We start from the raw sequence: 21123 nt of genomic DNA, 5'->3' as shown, positions 1-21123 counted from the left end.
TTACTGAACCCAAGAACCGGTGAGAATAAATCCTAACCCCCCTCGGGAAATGGAAAAATGGAAATAATTTCTTCTCAGGCCCCGCCAAGATCGGGAATTGGAGTAAGAAGGGTTCTTTAAAACCCTAATTTGGATGTTTCGAGGTGTGGAAACCCTAAATTAGGGGGATTGGAACCGTAGAGGGAGGGGGCAACGTGATCTGGAGTGAGGGATGCAGAAAACCCTCGATATGCTCATGATATTGATGATGGTATAGGATAAAAAAAATAAAATCCCGAAATTTGGTACGGATGTCCTCATTCTTACTCTTGTAGGATCTTCTTCCGCATAAATATCTTATGAGCCCGTCCGCATTGAAGCTTCTGATTGGGCGGTTTCCATATTTATGTCCACGTGGTTATTCTTCCGGATAGAGAATGCATGCGTACGTACCCAAAAAAAAGAGAGGATGCATGCATGCGTTCGCAAATAATCTCCCCATCTCCCTTCTTGGAGACCTACGGAGGATATTATACGTGAGTGTCCTAATATCAATATCTATATGGATTTATCTTCGCATAAAAAATTTATACACGTATCAGACAATACGTAAGACATGCGCGTCAAATTTTTATGCGGAAAAAAAATCCGCATAGAAATTAATATACGGACCTCGGGAGGCATTCAGGAGCCTTGGAAAGGATATGGAGGCTAGGGAGATGCCTTGGAAAGGACAGAGGCCAGTGCTTTGCCCGGACGACTCCACCATCATGCCCTCGTCCGCCACCATCACTGCCGGCTGTGCACCGTCGGAGTCTCTACGGATGCATCCCAACTCCTCTCTCGCCGCCACCGCAGCCGGCTATCAGGAGCTGGATGCGTCTCAAATCCTCCTCCCTTCTTCTTTGCTCCGCTCCCCACCGTGCCATCGCCGGTGATGGGAGTTAGCCGTTGTAATTCATTTCTAAAATTTGAACTAGTCCCGGCAAGCCACGTGCCGAGAAGTTCAAATTTGTCTCATGACTTAGTCGGAACACCTGATAGCGGCTTCTGTCAAATTCCAGTTTTATTTAGGACTCGAGATTGGGGAATAAAAGCATACCATTTCTATTTAGAACTCATTTGGTTTGCATCAAAAAAAGAATCATCAAAATATTTTTTTAATTTTTGATAATATAATATTTAAAAAATAATTTTAACATATTTAGTTGACTATAACATGATGGCACATTTAAGAATGATTTATATTTGATTAGGCGTCTACTTTTCTGAAAATTTGTATGAAATACTTATTACATCTTTAATAAAAAGAGAGATCTTATTTGTGAATTTTAATAGCTTAAGAATAGTTTGGAAAAAAAGAATTTCAATTTTCATCGGATGGGAAAATAGTTTTTCCACATCCCTCAGGATTTTTTTTCTAAAGTAAAGAAATTTTATTTCCATGAAAATGCTAATTTTTTATCTTTATGAAAACTCCAACCAAATAAGATTTTTTTTTTTGACCATATTATTTTTTTTCTTCTACAAACCAAACGAGTTCTTAAAAAAAAGAATGATACGAACGAAAACACAAACTTTTAAAGTTAGAATAAGCCTACTTTGATGAAAGAAGGGCTCACAAAGGATTTGGCTCTGCTCTAATTAGATGGAGAAAGAAGATCAAAATTAAATATTGTTCTAAAAAAAAAGAGCTAATTATAGAATAATTTTAAATTCATCGTACATCTCAGACTAACTTGCTTACCTCAAAAAAACCGGCAACAACAAAAAAAAGTTGACAAAAAGAGGTATACATGACCAACCCTTGGCTAAGAACATGAGAAAAAGAGATCACTTGAAAACCACCTAAAGGTTGATAAGTGCTACCATCCAGATCGGACGGTAGACTAGTAGAAGAATGGTAATCTATTTATTTAGCATAAGCCCACATTTCATCATAAAGAAAAAAGATTCTCCCCCTCCGTCTTATCATTGCCTTGGAACATCTGGTACCAGAAGCCTATGCCGAACGTGAACTAGTCTCACCATGCGAGATGCCGGGACTAGTTGGAATTTTTAATACGAAGAACATGAACAGGTCTCGGTACATGATATCTTGGGACTAGTTGGAACTCTGGTGCTGGAAAGCTCGCGCAGCAAAGACTAAACCCTATGAGAGATTCTGATAAGGTTGCTCAAAGACCAGCTCCACAATCAATTTCAAGAAACCAAAAAATCTAACAACTTCAATTAGCCTATATGCTTACCAGAAACCATTAAATAATAGTCAAATAGTTATTCAAGGATCCACCATAGAGCAGTATAAAGAACAACGTGCATTACAAAACACCAAAATCTTCCACTGTTGCGGCCATAATGGGCATCAGTAATGGCTGGACTTCCTTGAGCTTCCACTGTAGCACTTCCAATTCTTCCAGTACAAGGCGGAAGCACATACTATTCATTGGCGCCAAGCTGCGGGGCCTTTCTCTCACTTTGAACGTGAAGACATCTCATTTGAACTTGCAACCAGTTCGATCAAAGGGATGAGCATTCTGCACACAAGCAACAATCTGGTATGTCCTGCAAAATACACTCTACATTTAGTCGATCCAAACCTACCATTCCATTTCTTCCTTAATAATTTATATTAGCAACACATGATGTACCTTACAAGCTCGTTCTCTCAAGTGAAAAGAATAGTCGAGTTTAAATGGATCAAAAACCATGACAAAAATGACTTTGATCATCAAAAGAATATCAGCAACCAAATATATAATCAAATATTGGAGAGCCCTCCAAATACAAAATATAAACCCCAACAATTACGTTATAGCATATCTACCATCTGCACACTGATTAAAGCAATTCTTATAAACATTTCGGGTCAGAAAGCCCGTTACATGTTATTATGTCTCAGGCTGAACCAGACATAAAATGCTCTAATGGTCCATATGAAACAATTCAGTCCAAAACAGGTATAGATTGTATCGCGTATAGGTACTCAGCAAATGACTGTTTATGATGTAAGTTAGAAATTGGCTCTCTGGAGTGATATACTATGCATTCACTCCGGCATAGCATGTCTTAATCTGATCTACCATCAAAAATGCTGTACCTGTACTTGCTTCAAGTTGCCTTACGCCTAATTCATCCACAGCTTGAGCACCCTATCCTTTCCACCAGATGCCACCTTTTCACCATCAGGACTCCAATCCACAGCAAAAACCTTGTCAAAATGCAGATGAAAAGAATAGGATAAGGATCAATTTGGAACTTCAGCATTTATCAGATCAATCAGACTTTTTGTAAAAGGAAATACCTCATCTGCATGGCCTGGAAGGTCTTGCTTCAATTTGTGTGTTCTGATATCCCATACCTAGGTAATAAACCACAAGTCGAAACAAAATTATAGCGTAAGTGGAACAAATTATATTAGACCATATTACTACTACATATTCATTTCAGTAGAGTAACAAATGCCTTCAACACAGCGGTTAAGCCCATTGATCTTGAAACAGAAAAGAAACATTCTAAGTGTGAAAGCATAATACAGTGTTGTACAAAATATTCAGCTTCGAAAAAGCTATTAAGTTTGGAGGAAAATGATTCATGAAGAAGCCAGCAATTAAAGAGAGTTCAAAAGATGATATGAAGAACTAATTATAGGTATGTCTGAACTTAGTCTTATATTTTGCCATAACATGAAATAAGCACACAGATTCTTTGTGGAAAGATAATAAAAATTCAAGAATATATCATAATCTGGACAACTGTATTAGGGGCCAAAGCTCCATGCTAAGATACATAAAGCTACCTTTAGCGTGGAATCCTTGCTCCCACTTAGCAGAAGCCTACTGTCAGCTGACCAGCTATGCCAAGAAAGTAGGAAAAATGTTAGCAAATCGGAGAGGAGTATGGAAGGGGCATAAAAATTTTGCAAAACCTGATCTGGTATACAGGCCCAACATGCCCTCGGAAGGATGTGACAAATTTCCCTGTAATTCCATTCCACAACTTGACAGATTTGTCAAAGGATGCACTAGCCAACCACTGCCCATCTGGAGAGAAGTATACGTGGTTTACAAGCTGCAAAATTTAAAAATCATCTGATTTTCAGATATGTTAACAAGAAAATAAATCTAAGAACAAAGCAAGATTATTCACTTGGCAATAGTAAAGGTTTGTTGCCTAGATATCGAACCCCATACCGACCGGTACCATCTTATTACAGTGTCAGTATGCAATATGGTAAGTAAGGTTCAACATATTAAGTGCCGGTACGATATGATACCACATACCGATTCGGTATCGGTATGGTATGGTACCTACCAGTACGGCAAATCTTGATAAATACTCTTAGCAGGCCAATAGCACCAAGAGTAAAATAGAAATCATAAATATTGCAACAGTTCAAGGCAATTTGGGTAAAAATATTGTTTCATTATAAATATAAATCTGACTTTAAATACAGATCTGAAGAAGGTTAAAATTTTTAGAGCGAATCATATATCTAAAATATCTTGTGAAGTAATTGCAAGAACAGGGACTGAAAAAGAATCTTCTTGAATTAAAGAGCTGCATTCAAGAACTTTCAATAGAGATTTTTTGTGTAAGTTTTGTTTTTTTTATTATTATTATTTTCAGTATAAAAGAATGAAATAATGCTAGAATAATTAATAAGGATGAAAAAAAGTGAATCATATAAACCTGTTGATGACCAGTCAGGCGAGCTTTTGGATGCTTACTGATTGCAGGTTCCCAAAGAAACATTGTGAAATCATCAGAACCTGAAACCAGTCTCTCAGGAGCATTACCTTTCATTTTGTTGTATCTTGCAAGAGCTGCCTAAATTAACAGCAAAAAAAAAAAAATGCTCAACTGAATAACAGATGGAAAATATAATGATGAATGCTTATCGATGCATGCTAAACATGATTCTAATTTTTGAAAGTGGGTGAAGCCACCAATATCTAATGGATGATGTAACGATGGTGCACCTAAACAACAGAGAAAATCAAGCAACTAATGTCACCAAGGTTCTCTGTACACGATTACACTAGCCGATACAGCATGTATCATACTGTACAATTAGGGAACAGGTACTAGGCACACCTGCCAACAAACAAATGGTACAGGGTGTACCAGTTGGATATCAGAATAGGTATCAAAACCAGTATGTAAATCTTGATCCCAACATTAGGCTGTATTTGATTGCATATGGCTGAAAGAGAATCTTTAATAGAGCTTGAACAAGAAGAGAGAAAGAAAATTAAGAATCTCTTATTGAGCGGTTACATCAAGAAATGACAAGTGATGCTAATTGTAATGATTGTCATTGTAGTGAATGAGTGATGGTGCAGTGGCATCAATGGGGCAATAATGGTGATGGGTGGTGGAAAAGGTGGCAATAGCAGTGATAATAGCAAGGACAGTGGTGTTAGTGATGATGGTGTTTTTAGTTGTAGTGATAGCAATGGTACTAGAAATGATGTTGACGACCTTATATAGCCGTGACACTTTAGACAAACAAATTCCTCATTGCCATTGAGTTTATTATCTCCTGAAATTTGAAAAAAGAAATTTCAGCATGCATGAGATAATAATTTATTTATTTTTTTGCCAAAGTTCAGCATGTGGTACAATATCATGCCTCAACTTTTCCCAGTATATTTTTCCTTTCTATATTCTTCACACAACCAAGTGAAGTAAGCTTATAGTTTCTTTTCCCCATTCTTTACAGCCAAGGATAAATTAAGTCACAAGATAGAGAAGGAGAATTATCATCTGTCCAAAGTAAAAATAATGTGACTAGAGGATATCACAAGAAAGGCCGTGGACCGCCAAGAAAGAGGGAAAATGTTGACCAAGATCGACATGCCAAGTAATTAATACTTCCTTACTAGATCTATTCACATCTCCCCTCATTGTCCAAAACTTCTACAAGAAGAATTGCTTCCCTAATATCCTTTGCTTTGATCTGATACTTTGGGGCTCCTTCCATCCCTAATATCTATTCAAACTTTGTTTAAGCTTCACTCCCCTTCTGCATTTGTTAATTTGTATTCCCTTTTGAAATCAGCAACTACAAGCATCTTTTTTTGCAGGAATGTTTTAATGATCTATCTTATTGATCTGTTGCCTATGACTGCCTTGATCATACTATAAGTACAGGCCCTACAGGGCATTCCATTTGCTGCTTTAAGAAACATAGATTTAGCAAATGTTAATTTAAAATGAATGATGAATTCGACTATACAAGAGTGTGGTGTTCAACATTCTTCAATTACAAATTTCAAAATAAATTAACAATGTGTTAGAAAAATATCAGAATTAAGACAGAGTACCTCCTTCATTTCCTCAGGTGAATAATATGTTTTTCCTGTATGATCAAATGCCCCAGCCCGGAGAGTATATTCGGTGCTCAAGGCAAGGGAATTTACCCAATGTCCATGCCCCTGAATCCACCATTCAATAGGTAAGAACGTAATGCTAAATTCATAAATGAGGCAGTATACATTTATAATTTAAACTACACCAGTGATGTTTGACACTGGGTAATCAGACAAAGCACAGAAATACCTATGTCAGATAACAAATGCAAAACCAGGAGCCACTAGCCAAGTACTTAGTTTAGCATTATAAGTATTAAACAGCAAAGTGACATGGAAAGATTTCATCTATTTTTATTTATAAATTCTCTAAAAATGCTCATGTTATCAACAAGGTTTGAATAGCAAGCAGAATAATGCCGAATAATGTCATTAAACAATTGGAATACTAAATTGAAAAATATTTGAAATCCAGCAAGATGGCAATGCCCATGGCAATTCATTGCTGCAAATGAAATGAATCGGCAACTAGTATTTATCCATTATGAGCACAAGTATGAAGACATTACCTTCAATTCACGTATCAACTTTCCCTGAGAAGTTTCCCAAACTTTGATTGTGCAATCCTGAGAGCTGCACAAGTTACACTGGATATTTCAGAAACTCTACTTTGTAGACCAACCAAGCTCATATAAAGTTTCCTCTATAAGTTAATCTAAAAAACTGGTCTAATTTATTCAAGAAACAAAGATAAAGATTGGGGGAGTGGGACCAATATCTGTGTAAAACCAACTAAAACTGAAAACTGAAAGGTACATATAAAAGGATCTATAGAGCATTTATATATACTAGAGCATAATTTAACCCTTCTACTCTTGCCATGTCCATGGAGACAAGATATGAAAAATCCAACAACTTTATTTAGGTGTTTTGAAAACAATTATTTAACATGGGAATGTCGGAAAGACATTCTCTGTAGAATCTATCAAATGATTTAATATTAATTTTTCCTGCAACTTCTCTAATGGTGAAAGAACTATGAATCAGATGGAATGCATTACAAAGAAAAGTAAAATAAAGCATTGCAAAGAAAAAAATAAAATTATAAACTAAATAGCTAAAGCACTATAAGCTATGAATTTGTAGTGTGAAATTGCCAAATTGGCAATCTTGAAATCTTTACAGGCTTTTCGAAACCATAGAAATATAATCTACAATCTCTGGAGAGTCTATGCTAATCAAGATATTACCTTGTGTATATCATCCCATCACCACCCCATTTTACACAGGTCACTGCCAGAGTATGACCAGTAAGGCAAATAAGACATTTCCTCAAAGAAATATCCCAAATACGTGCATCCCCATCCTTACTGGAACTCACAAAACGGCGACAAGGAGCTTGCAGGTGTACAGGCTCCCAAGATATACCAGTAATCCACTTCTTGTGGCCCTAAAATGTGATAAAGAAACAGATAGGTATCAGAAACATTGTTTAAAAAATATGTCATCAATAAGTAAAGAAGAAAAGCATGCTAAAAATGCCAATAATCCTGACCTATATCCACAAAAATGTTGGCATCAGAAAACAAGCAAGGCGGAAAGAGAAACTGATTCCACTTGATCAGACTTAACAGGGGAAATCATCACTTGGGATGAGTTCAAAAAATAGACAAAACTCAAACTGATTTCAAGTAATAATAAAAAAAGGAGGCTCAGTGCACAAGGCTCCCGCCACTGCCAAGTCTAGGGCGGATTAGATGTATGCAGCTTTACCCCCACATACAAAAACATTGTTTCCATGTTTTGAACCCATCACACCTATGTCACCATGAAAAAATCTTACCTTTTTGCCAACGCTCACCCTCTTTCAAACTGATTTCAAGTAATATATAAAAATAAACAAATACTAAGTGAAAGTTGGACCAACAGTTTCTAAGAAATTGTATGAAAAAATTTCAGAACAGAAATTTATTATACAAACACAGGGAGGAACTTTTTCAACTGCATAGGAGTTCTAATCAGTGGAATGAAGGGATAATGAATGTGATAGTAACTCTTCTGCAACGAACAGAAAAATACTTTGATTTAGAATCATTCCGATTGAAGATCTATATGGTGAATTGGTAGTGTACCATTTTACCCTACCATCCTAGCATTATATGGTTTGAGATCTCAAGCAGAAGTAGTAAGATCCAAACCTCTGGTCCCTTTTTCAAATAAAAAATTAAAACCAATTTGCTTGCAAATCTTGAACCAAAGAAAACATAAAATCCCTCCAACGATGACAGAAAATAAAATGAAAACAAATATAAGAGACAAGGAATGAGTAGAATGTAAAGATATGACTAAGAGTAAGTAGAAATGAGAAAGGGGGATTACAGTCAATGTATCAGTTCAATGCTTCCTTTTTTCTAACTAAATAACTAGGAAAACCACTACATGACTGGTCAAATGGCTAAAATGCTCCTATAACTGGCTGACCCTTTAGATACAATTTAATGAGTAACAGACCAAACATGAGACAACAAATAATTATCAGTCCAATTACATGTTAAAAGATTTTATGGAGCAATATAAAGAAATTAATGTAATCATAGAGCAATAATGCCTACGATCCCCTTAAATTTGGTGCAAAAAAGCCTCACATGCTAAGCTAAGAGCATGTTACTCTAACATCTTGCATGCTAAGCTTAGAGAACTATGATGGCCGAACTTTACACAAGAAGTTGCAATCTACTTAGTCTACCTGCATTTCTGATAAAAATAAAACCCTTCTTTCATATGTTCCGCTCTCTCGTTAAGCATTTACCTATCAGCAATGAATATTGCAGTCCGATATTCATAAATTACTTTAGAGGTTACTAAATCCAGAGTCTTAAAACCACAACACTTTACAAGTAACGTGGGCCACCCCCTTTTGCATTCAGATATGCCATGAGATTATACCTTCATACTTCTGTACAGAACAAAGATTGCATCGATAAATCTTCGGTCTAATGGAGATTAAACCTATGAGTACCTCTCAATATCGAGACAAACAATTAGAAGTATGCAGACAGTCGACAAGTTAAGAATGACCATACAGACTTACAATAAGTGGACCACCAGACTGCTTCCCAGTTTGCGGGTCCCATGTTAAAAGTTCTCCAGCCTTGCTACCACTCACAAGATGCTTACCATCTGGCGACCATGCAATAGAGAGCACCCAATTTTTATGGCCTAAGGAAAATAAAATAAGATAGTGTTAGGACAATTTGGAATTCAGTAACAACTGAAGATCAAAACAACATGTATCTACGTTACTTTAGGTTTCCTATGAATACACTTTAGTAAAACTTAAATGAATAAAGGACCTTAATATCCGCGAGAAGAAATTTCTTTACGGCAATTGCCAGCGGTGAGTGTAAATGTGTATCCTTTGAATGAATTATAAAAGCTTCTATGATAACAACCTAAGAGAATTAAAACATATAATTAGTTAATTGGTGTTCAATAATGAAAAATAATATATTTCTTCAATGAATGGCTATGATTTGAATAGCAGTTGAAGAAGAAACACTAAGGGGGCGTTTGGTAACCCCAAGAGGATCACCACGGTGATCTAAGATCCCTGGTGATCCAAATGCTGGGGTAATTTGATCCCCAGTGATCCAAGATCAATGTGTTTGGCAGGCCATAGTCCAGTGATTAAAAATCTGCGGATATCTATGAGTAACTTGTTCGGTATGGTAGAGGGATCCAAGATCACCGACCATATAATACCACAAATACCCCTGATATATCTTAGATGGATTTTTTTATGTATTTTTAATTCTCATGAATCAAAAATGTAAGTCAATATGCTAATTCCTATAATAGCTTCATAATTTTGTCACATATTCTACTTTTAGTAACCCTTATCATATATTTATTAATCATATAAAATATATTATAATAAAATATTAATATGTTTATCAATATATTAATTATTAATATATTCTATAAAAATATATTTATTACTTCTATAAATTATTAATCTTATAAAAATATGTTATTTTTCATTATAGAATTAATTTTTTTATTTATACTTATAATAGATTTTTTAATACTAATAATTATTTTGATTAGAAAAATAAGGTAAATAGGAGTAATATATTAAATATTTTTATTATATAAATATAAAATATAATAATATATTTCTACTATAATTTAAAATTATCCTTCAATAATAATAGGATAATAATATGATTAGTAATATATTATAATATAATATATATATCATTAATATAATATATAATATCAACACAATATTATATATATAATATATATTGATGGTATATTGATATATCAATTTTTCTGCTAAATTGCAGGGTATTTTTGTCTTTAATTTTCAACCTAGGATCACTGCCCTGGGGTGATCTTGAATTTCCGACCTCAAGGACGGGTATCCCATCACCGAGTTGGGCAGTGATTTGAGGAGTGGAGGTGATTTAGGATCACCGCCACGTAGGATCACCGTAGTGCAACCAAACGCGGTGATCTCATCACCTCCACCCACATCATCCTTGATCCTGGGACGATCACCCCATACCAAACACCCCCTAAGTGTGATTAAGCAATATTGATATCAAAATAGTTTTTCTTGCATTGAAAATGAGTGGTATACAAAATCCAGGTGCTCAGGTTGACATACCAACATGAAAACCAGAACCTAATGTACATGCTGGCTCTAGCTATGTGTGCACTTTGATGTTTGGACGAAAAATCTATTCTATGACCTAAACAAAGAGAAGCCGGGTAAACATTGACAAGGTGCTGTTAGCTTCATTTATAAGGGAACTGACAGGACACTTAAACCTAAAAAATGTTCATGAAGAATTTGCTAGGACAACAGTATACAAAGCCTTGGTAATTTACTACAAAAATAAAATGATACCCTCCATACAATTCATAAGAAAATGAGCAGATGCACAGATAAATTTAAACAAAAACTAACAAGAAAGGAAGAAGGAAATTGAAAGTTAGTATTCAAAATTATAGATTTTCTGAATGTAAAAATGCATATACATAAAAGGTATTAAGTTTCAACCGAAATTGATCCCTTTAGGGCCAAAACTGAACAGTTTGAGCTGGAACTAAGCTGAAACTAACCCCAGAAACTAAGTTGCAATCAATTTCAGCATTTTCAGTTGGTCTTGGCCAAAATTCACCAGTTTCAGTGATTCAGTCTACCATCAGTGTCTTAGACCAACTTAACCACTGGATAATCCTAACCTGGATGTTATGTTTACTTAATATTTTGGTATTTAGTATCATTTTTATGTCATTTTTTTAACTTCTTCAGGTGCACTTCAATGTTGTAAAATCCAAACAGGCCTATCAGGCTGCATTAGTACCAGGAAGAACCTAGCCAAACCTAATCCGCCACCCTGGCCACCCCCAACACGATTTTGATCAATTTTGGTATTTTTCATTGGTTTTGGTTGAAACTAATAAGTTTCAGTCCTGCTTCATGGTTTAGGCTAGTTTGGCCACTGACTAAAGTGACCATGGATGCTATGTTTACTCAATATTTTGGGATTTAGAATCACGTTAAGGTTGTTTCATCATTTCTATAAGTATATTTTAATGTTTTAAAACCTAAACAGGTCGACTAGGTGACTCACCAAACAAGAAGATAAAATTTTGGAAAAACATTCATCCTATTGTCCCAAGCAGTTCAGCCATTTGAGTGGCCTAGGTCAAATCAGTGTTAACCTGTTCAAGTCACAACATAAAGGATTAGGAAACAAAACATAAAAATTAAAAAGAAATGAAAGAGAAAGTTAACTTAGGATCCAATGCCTTCTCGAGTCCCAGCCCTAGAAAGAACACATCCTGGATCTCCCTTCTTCCTCGCCTTTAACCAATAACCATGATCACAAGCTGCTGAGAGGAGCAAGAAGCACCCATTACTCCTCTCTCTCTTAGTCGTGTGGCCAACAAGGAATCCACCTGTCATTCTCACTTGGTGGGGCCCCTCAACCTCAAAGCAGAAGTTCCAGGCCTTGCAAGCTACTAAATCCATCACTCATCCCTGGATCTCCCACTGCTGATATATATTCTCTCTCTCAATGGAAAAAGCTAGCAGGTGGTGGCCAATAGAGGCAGAAGAAAAGATGCACGACCAAATTTCCCCATTGGAGGCGGTGGAAAAAATCTGCTTTCTGGAAGGACTAAGAGGATTTTTTCCTTTTGTTTTTTCCTTTTTCCTTTTTTTTCTGTGGGGAGGGGAGGGGAGGCTGGAGTTCGTTTGGATTAGTTGATATTCATACCTCGGGATTGCTTTAAGGCTTCCGTCTACTATAATTGCGGATTCATGGATTTGTTAGAAAGTTGATCTCTATATTCAAGAATCACTTAAGAAAAAGCCTTTGAATTTCTGGAATCCTATCAGCTACCAGTTTTAGATTGGGATAGGACAGGCTACTATTTGTAGATTAAAGAAGGGAGATAAAAAGACTAAGAATAGCAAGAAGAACTTGCAGAACTAGTCCAGACTAAGGTTCTGGTTTGAGATTGAGTCCTTGTAGTTCCTTGGTTTCTAACTGAGCTCGGCCCACACTAAGGTATTGCCATGATTGATTGGTGAAGGCCCAAATTTAAGCTGTCATACCTTATCTGAACATGATAAATACTGTAAGGAAAAAACTGCAGAGTTTAAGGGGCATCACTAGTCCATTGCAAAAGTAGAAGCCAAGGTTTGGATTGTGTTATGAAACAGGTCTGAGGACAACAGATATTACAAGCTACAGATAAAGCTACATGAGTTACTAAGAATTATAGAAGGCAAGCCTCCTGGTCAGCATTTGCATTGACAAAGAACAATGAGAAGAGTTTAGCATTTAATTGAACAATAACAAACAGGAAAAGAAAAAAGTTACCCAAAAATTATAGTACATTCTATACAACATGCATAAATTAAAACAATTAAATATGCCACAGCTTCAAGAAAAAAATAAGAGCACTCACAGGGGAAAAACTAGTAAGGCAACATACCATAGCACAAAGAAAAATATCATTAAAGAAATGATCACCTGAGCATGTGAACAGTGGAGTCTGTGTATTGAGGTCCCATAATCGTACAGTGGTGTCACCAGAACCACTGGCTAAATTACGTCCATCAGGACTGAAGGCAACAGATAGCACAGCTTCTGTATGACCTGCAAATGCAGGAAAGTAAAACAAAGTTGCTACTGCTTTGAAAGCACAGTATTAAAAAAATGGTTTAAGTGAAGCAAACATAGAATCCAAATACTTAGAACTAATCAAATAGTACACCAATGTGATAAAGGTTTGGAAGAAAAGGAATCACATTCTGGTGAAAATGAAATCAATTTCAGATCAGTACTTGGAAGCAAGCAATTGCATGGAGGCTGCAGAAATATTCAGCAAATCATAATCCCTTTTTTTGTGAGGGAATCTATGCCCAATGAAGTATATTAAGCAAATCATAATCATTATAAGCAAGGTTTTAAGTCCCGTGGGATGGGGCCGTCTTGGTTATCCCATAAAATGGAATGCACCGCCATCCCGACACTTGGGATAGGGGATGTTCCAACCCGTGCCAATCGGGATGTTGGGACAATGGTGGGACGGTCTTGTCCCGACGCTTAGGATGGTACCCCATCCTGGTGTTCTGCGGGACATCCCGCCAAGACTTGAGTCCTTGAATTTTTTATGTAGCAGGTGAACATATAATAGTTTTGCACCAAAAAAAATGAAGTTAAAAAATTTTTGCTTTACAATGAGGAAACATGATCAACCTATTGACTTCTGTCATAAATAATACCATGGCAAATCAAGAGACAGGTTAGGAAGCTACATGAAACAATTATCCGACAAAATGCCTGAAATTGAGTCTAAAAGGAAACTATCCATTAAGAAATACAAATTCTATATCTAGGGCGCACCAACCACTTGACTCCAAGACTCCAAAAGCTTAAGTTGATAGTGAATGGGTTAAAAATGTATATCATGTTTAACACCCTTATGTGCAGCCCTGATCAACCTAACTAGCAATTTTTTATATTCTCCATCGACAAGCCAGGTAAAAAATGCAGATGTTCTATACTGGCATTGCATTGGTTTTATAGTTGCTAACATTTAAAGCTAGGAAATTTCTGGCTAAAAAGTAAATATGCAAATTCAAGTACAGATAATAATTTGTCTTATAAAAATCTAAAACACTTAATGCCTTTCTGTATTCTCGCTCAAAATGTCAGGACAAAAAGTACTGATTTATATCCATGCATATAACATCACTTTTAGAGAAACATTTATGAGTCTTAAACTTACATTTCATTCACAATCACTATAACTTAAAGATAGAAAATGCTTAGACTGAAAGATTAACAGGCAAACAGAGGTACCAGCAATTGTTGCAGAGCAACGGTTGACTGGACGGATTCGAAAAATAGCTTGTGGTTGGTAGACTATGCGTATAACCTTCTCCACCGAAACTGCAGAACTCAAACATACAAAATCAGCAAATAAGTAGCAAATGATCACATTAATGTACAAAGCTTTCATCCGAAAAAATAGTATGAAAACAAGTCTCTCCATATAAATGCTATATAAACAGCAGCACACCTTTGTTCTTCTGCAAGTAAGTCCCTAGCTGAACAACAAGCTCCTGGTCTGATATGTAAAATGCATAAGGCAACTTCTCCTCCTGAAAGAAACAAAAGAAGAAAAATTTGAGTATCTTTTTAAGGACCGGAATTAACCAATTACGGATGGAAAGTTTGAATTAGCGGGAAGCAAAAAAAATGCATTCTTGTAAAAAAAATTATTTTCTTTAAAATCTGAATTCTAGAGAAGCAAAAGATAAAAAAGCAGATGATGGTCAAGATTACATTGTTAAGAAGCTTGTTGACGATTTCCTGGAGCTGAGGTGGACCAGCATTTTGCGGGAGATAGAGTGGAGCACCAAGTGGCTCTCCTTCAGGATTTGTCAGCAGACACATCACGGTGTTATTGCTATTCATCTCCCTCCCTTCATCCATTGCCGCCATCTGACCAACAAGTATTTGACATAATTTAATCGCAACCTCTAAAACAGCACCATTCCAATAGTTGAATCTCGATATAAAACTAAAATGATTTCTAACAAACATATAGAAAAGAACAGAGTTTTACTCATTGAACTAAGACGATGAAGCATAAGTAATTATAAAAGGCCAAACTAAAGTAGAATAGAAAAATCACAAAAAGTCGTTCTAATCCAAGCTAAGCTAACTTTTTGGATTAAAAGAACATTCCAGTTTGGGTGGATTCATTTGGTCCGAGACGGAAACCAAAAACCCTAATGGTTAAAACCCTAACTTTGCTTTGTAAATAGACGGAGGAGACTATCTCTGATGACTATTACTACTGATGGGATTGGGGAAAGTAGATTAAAAAACCTGTTATGATTTTAGTTTCCTCGTCCAAAAGATAGTGCGAAGTATCAACGAGAGAGAGCGGGGCGGGAATTTGGCGGATTCTGATGAGAGAGCAACGAAGATAAAAAATGAAGAGGCACGGGGCGGTTGGTAGGTAGAGCTGATCAAAACCCGGACCGGGCCGGGCTCTACAGCAGAAATTAGGCTCGATGGCTATGCCCAGGCCCGGCCCGACCCGACTGTCGGGCTTAAATTTTTGTCCAGGCCCGACCCAACTTTATAAATCTGGTCCCAGGCCCGACCCAACAGGCCCGACCCGACATGCCCGATTTTTTTTTTTTTTTTGGAATCTAAAAATGGGCCAAAATGGCCCAACAGCTTAATGAGCTCTCTAAAACTGGATATATTTTTCTATCTTTATTTTGTTTCTCCAATGGTTAATTGGTTAATGTTAAGAATATAACTAGCCTATTTTAAATAGATAGTATTGGTGGAAGTTTCAAACTTTGGAATTTGGAAATATCTACAAACATTAAAAAAAAAAATTGCAGCTTCAAGCTAATAGAAAGAAACTAAAATGTATGAAACACTGTTGTCCAGCTGAAAATTACAACCCAACAATAAAAACTACAAACTTAAACAACTACATATTTAGATAAAATACAAATTACATTGTTCCATTAACATTATAACAAACATGCATCTTTGTACATTCAAAAGTAAATGTAATCATAATTAGTTGTATAATTAGTTGTATAATTCCATCTCTTCCTCGTCATCTTCATCCTCACTAGATTCTTCCATCCTCGTACTCATTATCCGTCACAGGAATAGGTGAACTTTCGCTTGCCATTGACATAAGCCTATCAAAAAATTATACAACTAATTATACAAAAATTTCAGTTCATAAAAATTATCCTATCAACAAACCATCCCTTCATTACTTGGGATAGTAGTATTTATCATAATAAAAATAAAGCCCCATCCAACCCAAAAAAAAAAAGGATCAGGATTCGGGAGCCCATCTCAGGGGAGAAGAAGCCGAGAGGAGAAAATTAAAAGAATCTCCACCCTCCAAGAAGTCCACCTCCAATCCCCCGATCTTTCTTCCTGATGGCCCAGCTGGAACAGGAGCAATGTGAGGGAAGGAAAACCAAGACCAAAACCAAAAAAGAGAAGGGATGAAAGATCACTCCGGAAGTCCATCTCCAATCCCTCCTCAGACGTGTGTATCAAGCCAACCAAATCCCTCCACCCTCTTTCTCTCCAGTCTCCAGTCTCCAGTCTCCACCCAAAACAAAACTACTGTCCCCAACTTCCCAAGTTCAGACGTGTGTATCAAGCCAACCAAATCCTTCTCCAAGCTCCCTTCCATCAAGGGGGAAGACTCGTAGCCACCTCCCTCTCCCCCCCCCCACCTCTCTCTCTCTCTCTCTCTCTCTCTCTCTCTTCCATCCTGGCTCGAAGCTCCGGAGTCCGGACTTTACTTCCGAGTTCCGAGCTCTCTCTCTCCCCACCACCTCTCTCTCTCTCTCTCTCTTCCATCCGGGCTCGAAGCTATATGGGGCTTTACTTCCGAGCTTGGGCAAAATCCATCCGGGATCGAGCTCGAAGAGGAGGAGGAGGAGGAGAAAAATCTTACCGGTGACTGTGAGTCGGTGACCGGAGCCGCGGAGGTTGCCGTCCGGGGGAGAAGGACGCGAAGAGCCGCCGGTCGGTCGTTGAAGAGGCGACGGCACGGCTACAGGGAAACCGGCGGAAAATCGGAAATGGGAGCGGCTATCAGGCTCTGAGCGAGGGAACGCCGCGGGGGGGGGGGGGGGGGGGGGGGGGGGGGGTGTTGCGGGCGGCGGCTATCGGGCTGTCTGCGAGGGAAGGGGGGGTGGTTTAGGAATTTAGGGTTTCTCAAATTTTTTTAATATATTATATCAGTGTTTTATAGCCGGGCGGGCCGAGCCGGGCCATTTTTTAATGTATCCAGGCTCGGCCCGATTTTTTGGTCGGGCCGCTTTTCCTGCCTAGGCCCGACCAATGGGTCCTTTTTTAATGTCCAAGCCCGAAAAATTTCGGACCGGGCTGGGCGGGCTAGAAGGCCCGTGATCATCTCTATTAGTAGGAGAAGAAATGCAAAAGGGACGGCGCGAGTGCGCAATCGGACCTAGACGTCAGCCAAGCCGGCCTGCATGCGGCTTGGGCTGGGTTGGGTTCGGGTCACCTCTGGTCATACGGGTGGTCACCATTGGATGGCCAAATAATCAAGTTAGGTCGAGTCAGATACGGGTTTGATCATATACGGATAGGTTACACGTGGTTGTATCAAAAATTCCAAATCTGAATCTGACTTATTTATTGAACATGTTAGGATTTGAAACTTGAAGGTGTTGTGCTTAATAAATAGGTAACTCAACTTGTAACAACCCAGGATCTCACCCAAAATGGCTAGCCGGAAGGTATTATTTGGGTTAGGAATTTAGGGTTTCTCAAATTTTTTTAATATATTATATCAGTGTTTTATAGCCGGGCCGGGCCGGGCCGGGCCGAGCCGGGCTATTTTTTAATGTATCCAGGCTCGGCCCGATTTTTTGGTCGGGCCGCTTTTCCTGCCTAGGCCCGACCAATGGGTCCTTTTTTAATGTCCAAGCTCGAAAAATTTCGGACCGGGCTGGGCGGGCTGGGCGGGCTAGAAGGCCCGTGATCATCTCTATTAGTAGGAGAAGAAATGCAAAAGGGACGGCGCGAGTGCGCAATCGGACCTAGACGTCGGCCAAGCCGGCCTGCATGCGGCTTGGGCTGGGTTGGGTTCGGGTCACCTCTGGTCATACGGGTGGTCGCCATTGGATGGCCCAAATAATCAAGTTAGGTCGAGTCAGATACGGGTTTGATCATATACGGATAGGTTACACGTGGTTGTATCAAAAATTCCAAATCTGAATCTGACTTATTTATTGAACATGTTAGGATTTGAAACTTGAAGGTGTTGTGCTTAATAAATAGGTAACTCAACTTGTAACAACCCAGGATCTCACCCAAAATGGTTAGCCGGAAGGTATTATTTGGATTTCTTGATCCTGTATAAGTACCCAAGATCTCTCTGGCGAATAATCGATGTGGAACTAAACACATGCCCGCACGGATCCTCACATACTCCTCCCGTTTAAGTTCTGACAGAGTTCAAATCCATTCAAATCTAATTACAAACACCACGATAGTCCCATGGACAGCCTCCATGAATCCGGCTGTAGTATTTTCTAGTCCACATAAGCTATGGGCTGAGTTCGCTCTGATACCATTAAATGTCACAATCTGAATCCGGACATGATTTGTCTCGCCTCAGATCCGGCTCGTGACACGGTCGCGCTACTGTAGAGTATTGCCCACAATAACATGAAGCTCGTGATAACTATAATTCTTACATGTAACGAGATAAAATTTCATCAATTTCATTTGCAATTCAATAGGAAGCAAGTACAGGGCATCTAAATCAAGTATTTGAGTTTGCAAGATTACAACCTAAACTTGTTAATATGGCTACATCTATAAGTCCTGAGTGATCCGACTCGATCCGGTTTCTTGTTCGGGTTCTAATTTTGGATCCAGACCCGACCTAGTTGAAAATCGAGTCGGGTCGGGTTGGGTCCAGGCCTACAATTTTTGACCCAATTGGTCATTCGGGTCGGGTCCATGTATAACCCAGACCCGACCCAGAAAAATTGGGTCCAGGTCAGATCGGGTCAGCTCCGGGTCACCTAACCTCAGTCATATAGTACTTAGTCCATCATTAAAAAAGAATGCACACATCTTGATATGACTCTTCTATATTCTTTTTCCCATTCAATTCTATAATTTTCCATTGCTAATCAAACTCGAGAAATCATGTATGAGTGCACGTAAATAAGTTCTTGTAGAAGCAATAGTTGCAAAAGAAGCAACTGCCAATGTGTTTATTGTAGAAGCAACTGGCTGCAAAAGAAGAAAAATTACACAAACTATCGATGAAGGGCCAAAATTCAGTCACTTGTTACTTGTTAGTGACTCCATGGTTACTGATATAAAATCAAAGAATAAATTAGCCAACAAGCAAACAGTAAGCAAACAGTAATCATGGCTACAGAAACATTTGGAATACACTTCAGATTTGGACTCGGATCATGCTTCCCAGCTTCAGAAAGAATAAATCACTGTAAACACAAAAAAAAATAGAAGGAATCGAACCTCTGTCGGGAGTAGCGAAGTCCGGAGTCGGGAGTCGGGAGGCGGCGCTCGAAGTAGGGGCTCGGAGGAGGCCCTCGGAGGAGGATGCACTCGACGGATGCGGCACTCAGAGGAGGGGCTCGGAGGAGGCGGCGCTCGAAGGAGGGGCTCGAAGGAGGCCTTCGGAGGAGGAGGCGCTCAGAGGAGGCGGCGCCCGGAGGAGGGGTTCGGAGGAGGCGGCGCTCGGAGGATGAAGAATGGCAATAGGAATTCGGGAGAACAAAACCCCATCGCTGTGCTGCTTGTTTTATGCCACTCCATTTTGAGTTTGGGTCGGCTCTTCGGTTGGTTCGGTTCGGGATCAGGTCCAGATCCAGCAAATCCGAAATAGACCCAAAAAAATAATGGGTCAGGTCAGGTCGGGTTCAGATTCAGTAAACCCAGACTCGACCCATAAAATAGTTTGGGTCTAATTTTAGAACTCGAGCCGAACACGCGGACCCATTTGCAACCTTATATGTTTAATACCATAAGCTTATCCCCGTACTCCTAGAGCGAGGCCTACAGTGCTGTCTTAATAGCATCGGCAACCGACACAAATTTGGGTCATTAGGTCTCCAGTGAGAGCACTACATGATATTGGTAACAGCTCTTTAGAGTGAGAAACTCATGCCATGCCCGATATTGGTAACAACTCTTTAGAGTGAGACACTTCAAGGAGAGAGAAAGGTTCTGTTCGTACCCTAATGGCTAGCTCTTCGCCGGCGGTGCTCGGCGGAAGGGGGGCTCTACTGCGACTCGAGGAGAGTGAAAGGTTATGATCATGCCCTCCCACTCTAGGCAGTGCTCGACAAGCATCTTCTTTGTCCGCGGTTGAGGATCCGTGAGGGCAAGGAGGTTCTATTGCGACCCAAGGAGGCTTTGGCTCTGGCAGCTTCTGTCGTCGGCCACATGTACCCACCGGGGAGCAGGGGAGAGCCCAGAGGCCGACCTCGCCGGCAGTATGCGGTGGAAGCTTGGGCGCAGCTTCGACTTCTCTCAAATACGCACCGTGCTCTATTTGGTTTTTCTTCTAACATTCTGTGTGCAAGATCGATCCGAGGAGTGAGGAAATATCTGTGGAGATGGAAAAGCGCCTTACGGCTACTTCCTCACTGAGGACAGAGGAAAGCGAGCCTCCGTGCCTAACGTGATCAACACTCAGCGCAGGAGGCGTCAGGAAGCTTGGGCACTAT

The 21123-nt window shown here is 38.9% G+C and overlaps 1 protein-coding gene across 2 annotated transcripts; it reads right to left on the bottom strand.

The window, feature by feature from the left end:
- Window positions 1–2179: 2179 nt before the first annotated feature.
- LOC103705641 (notchless protein homolog) lies at window positions 2180–17522 on the bottom strand. Of its 2 annotated transcripts, XM_039125665.1 has the most exons (16): window positions 17340–17521; window positions 16489–16560; window positions 15170–15328; window positions 14904–14985; window positions 14684–14773; window positions 13349–13474; window positions 9385–9512; window positions 7544–7743; window positions 6863–6926; window positions 6309–6419; window positions 4672–4809; window positions 3908–4050; window positions 3779–3833; window positions 3284–3340; window positions 3080–3190; window positions 2180–2544 (listed from the first exon to the last, which is right to left on the bottom strand). In XM_039125665.1, the coding sequence occupies exons 3-15, from the start codon at window positions 15326–15328 to the stop codon at window positions 3107–3109; spliced, it is 1437 nt and encodes a 478-aa protein (XP_038981593.1). In that variant the 5' UTR covers window positions 16489–16560; window positions 17340–17521; the 3' UTR covers window positions 2180–2544; window positions 3080–3106. The 2 variants fall into 2 exon arrangements, with proteins under 2 accessions (XP_038981593.1, XP_038981592.1); XM_039125664.1 differs by lacking the exon at window positions 16489–16560 and having other exon boundaries at window positions 17340–17522.
- Window positions 17523–21123: the final 3601 nt, after the last annotated feature.

Source organism: Phoenix dactylifera, chromosome 4 (genome assembly GCF_009389715.1).
Source record: "Phoenix dactylifera cultivar Barhee BC4 chromosome 4, palm_55x_up_171113_PBpolish2nd_filt_p, whole genome shotgun sequence".
In the NCBI taxonomy this organism is placed as follows: domain Eukaryota; kingdom Viridiplantae; phylum Streptophyta; class Magnoliopsida; order Arecales; family Arecaceae; genus Phoenix; species Phoenix dactylifera.
Note: the sequence above shows the minus strand (reverse complement) of the source record. Positions and strands in the feature narration are given on the sequence as shown.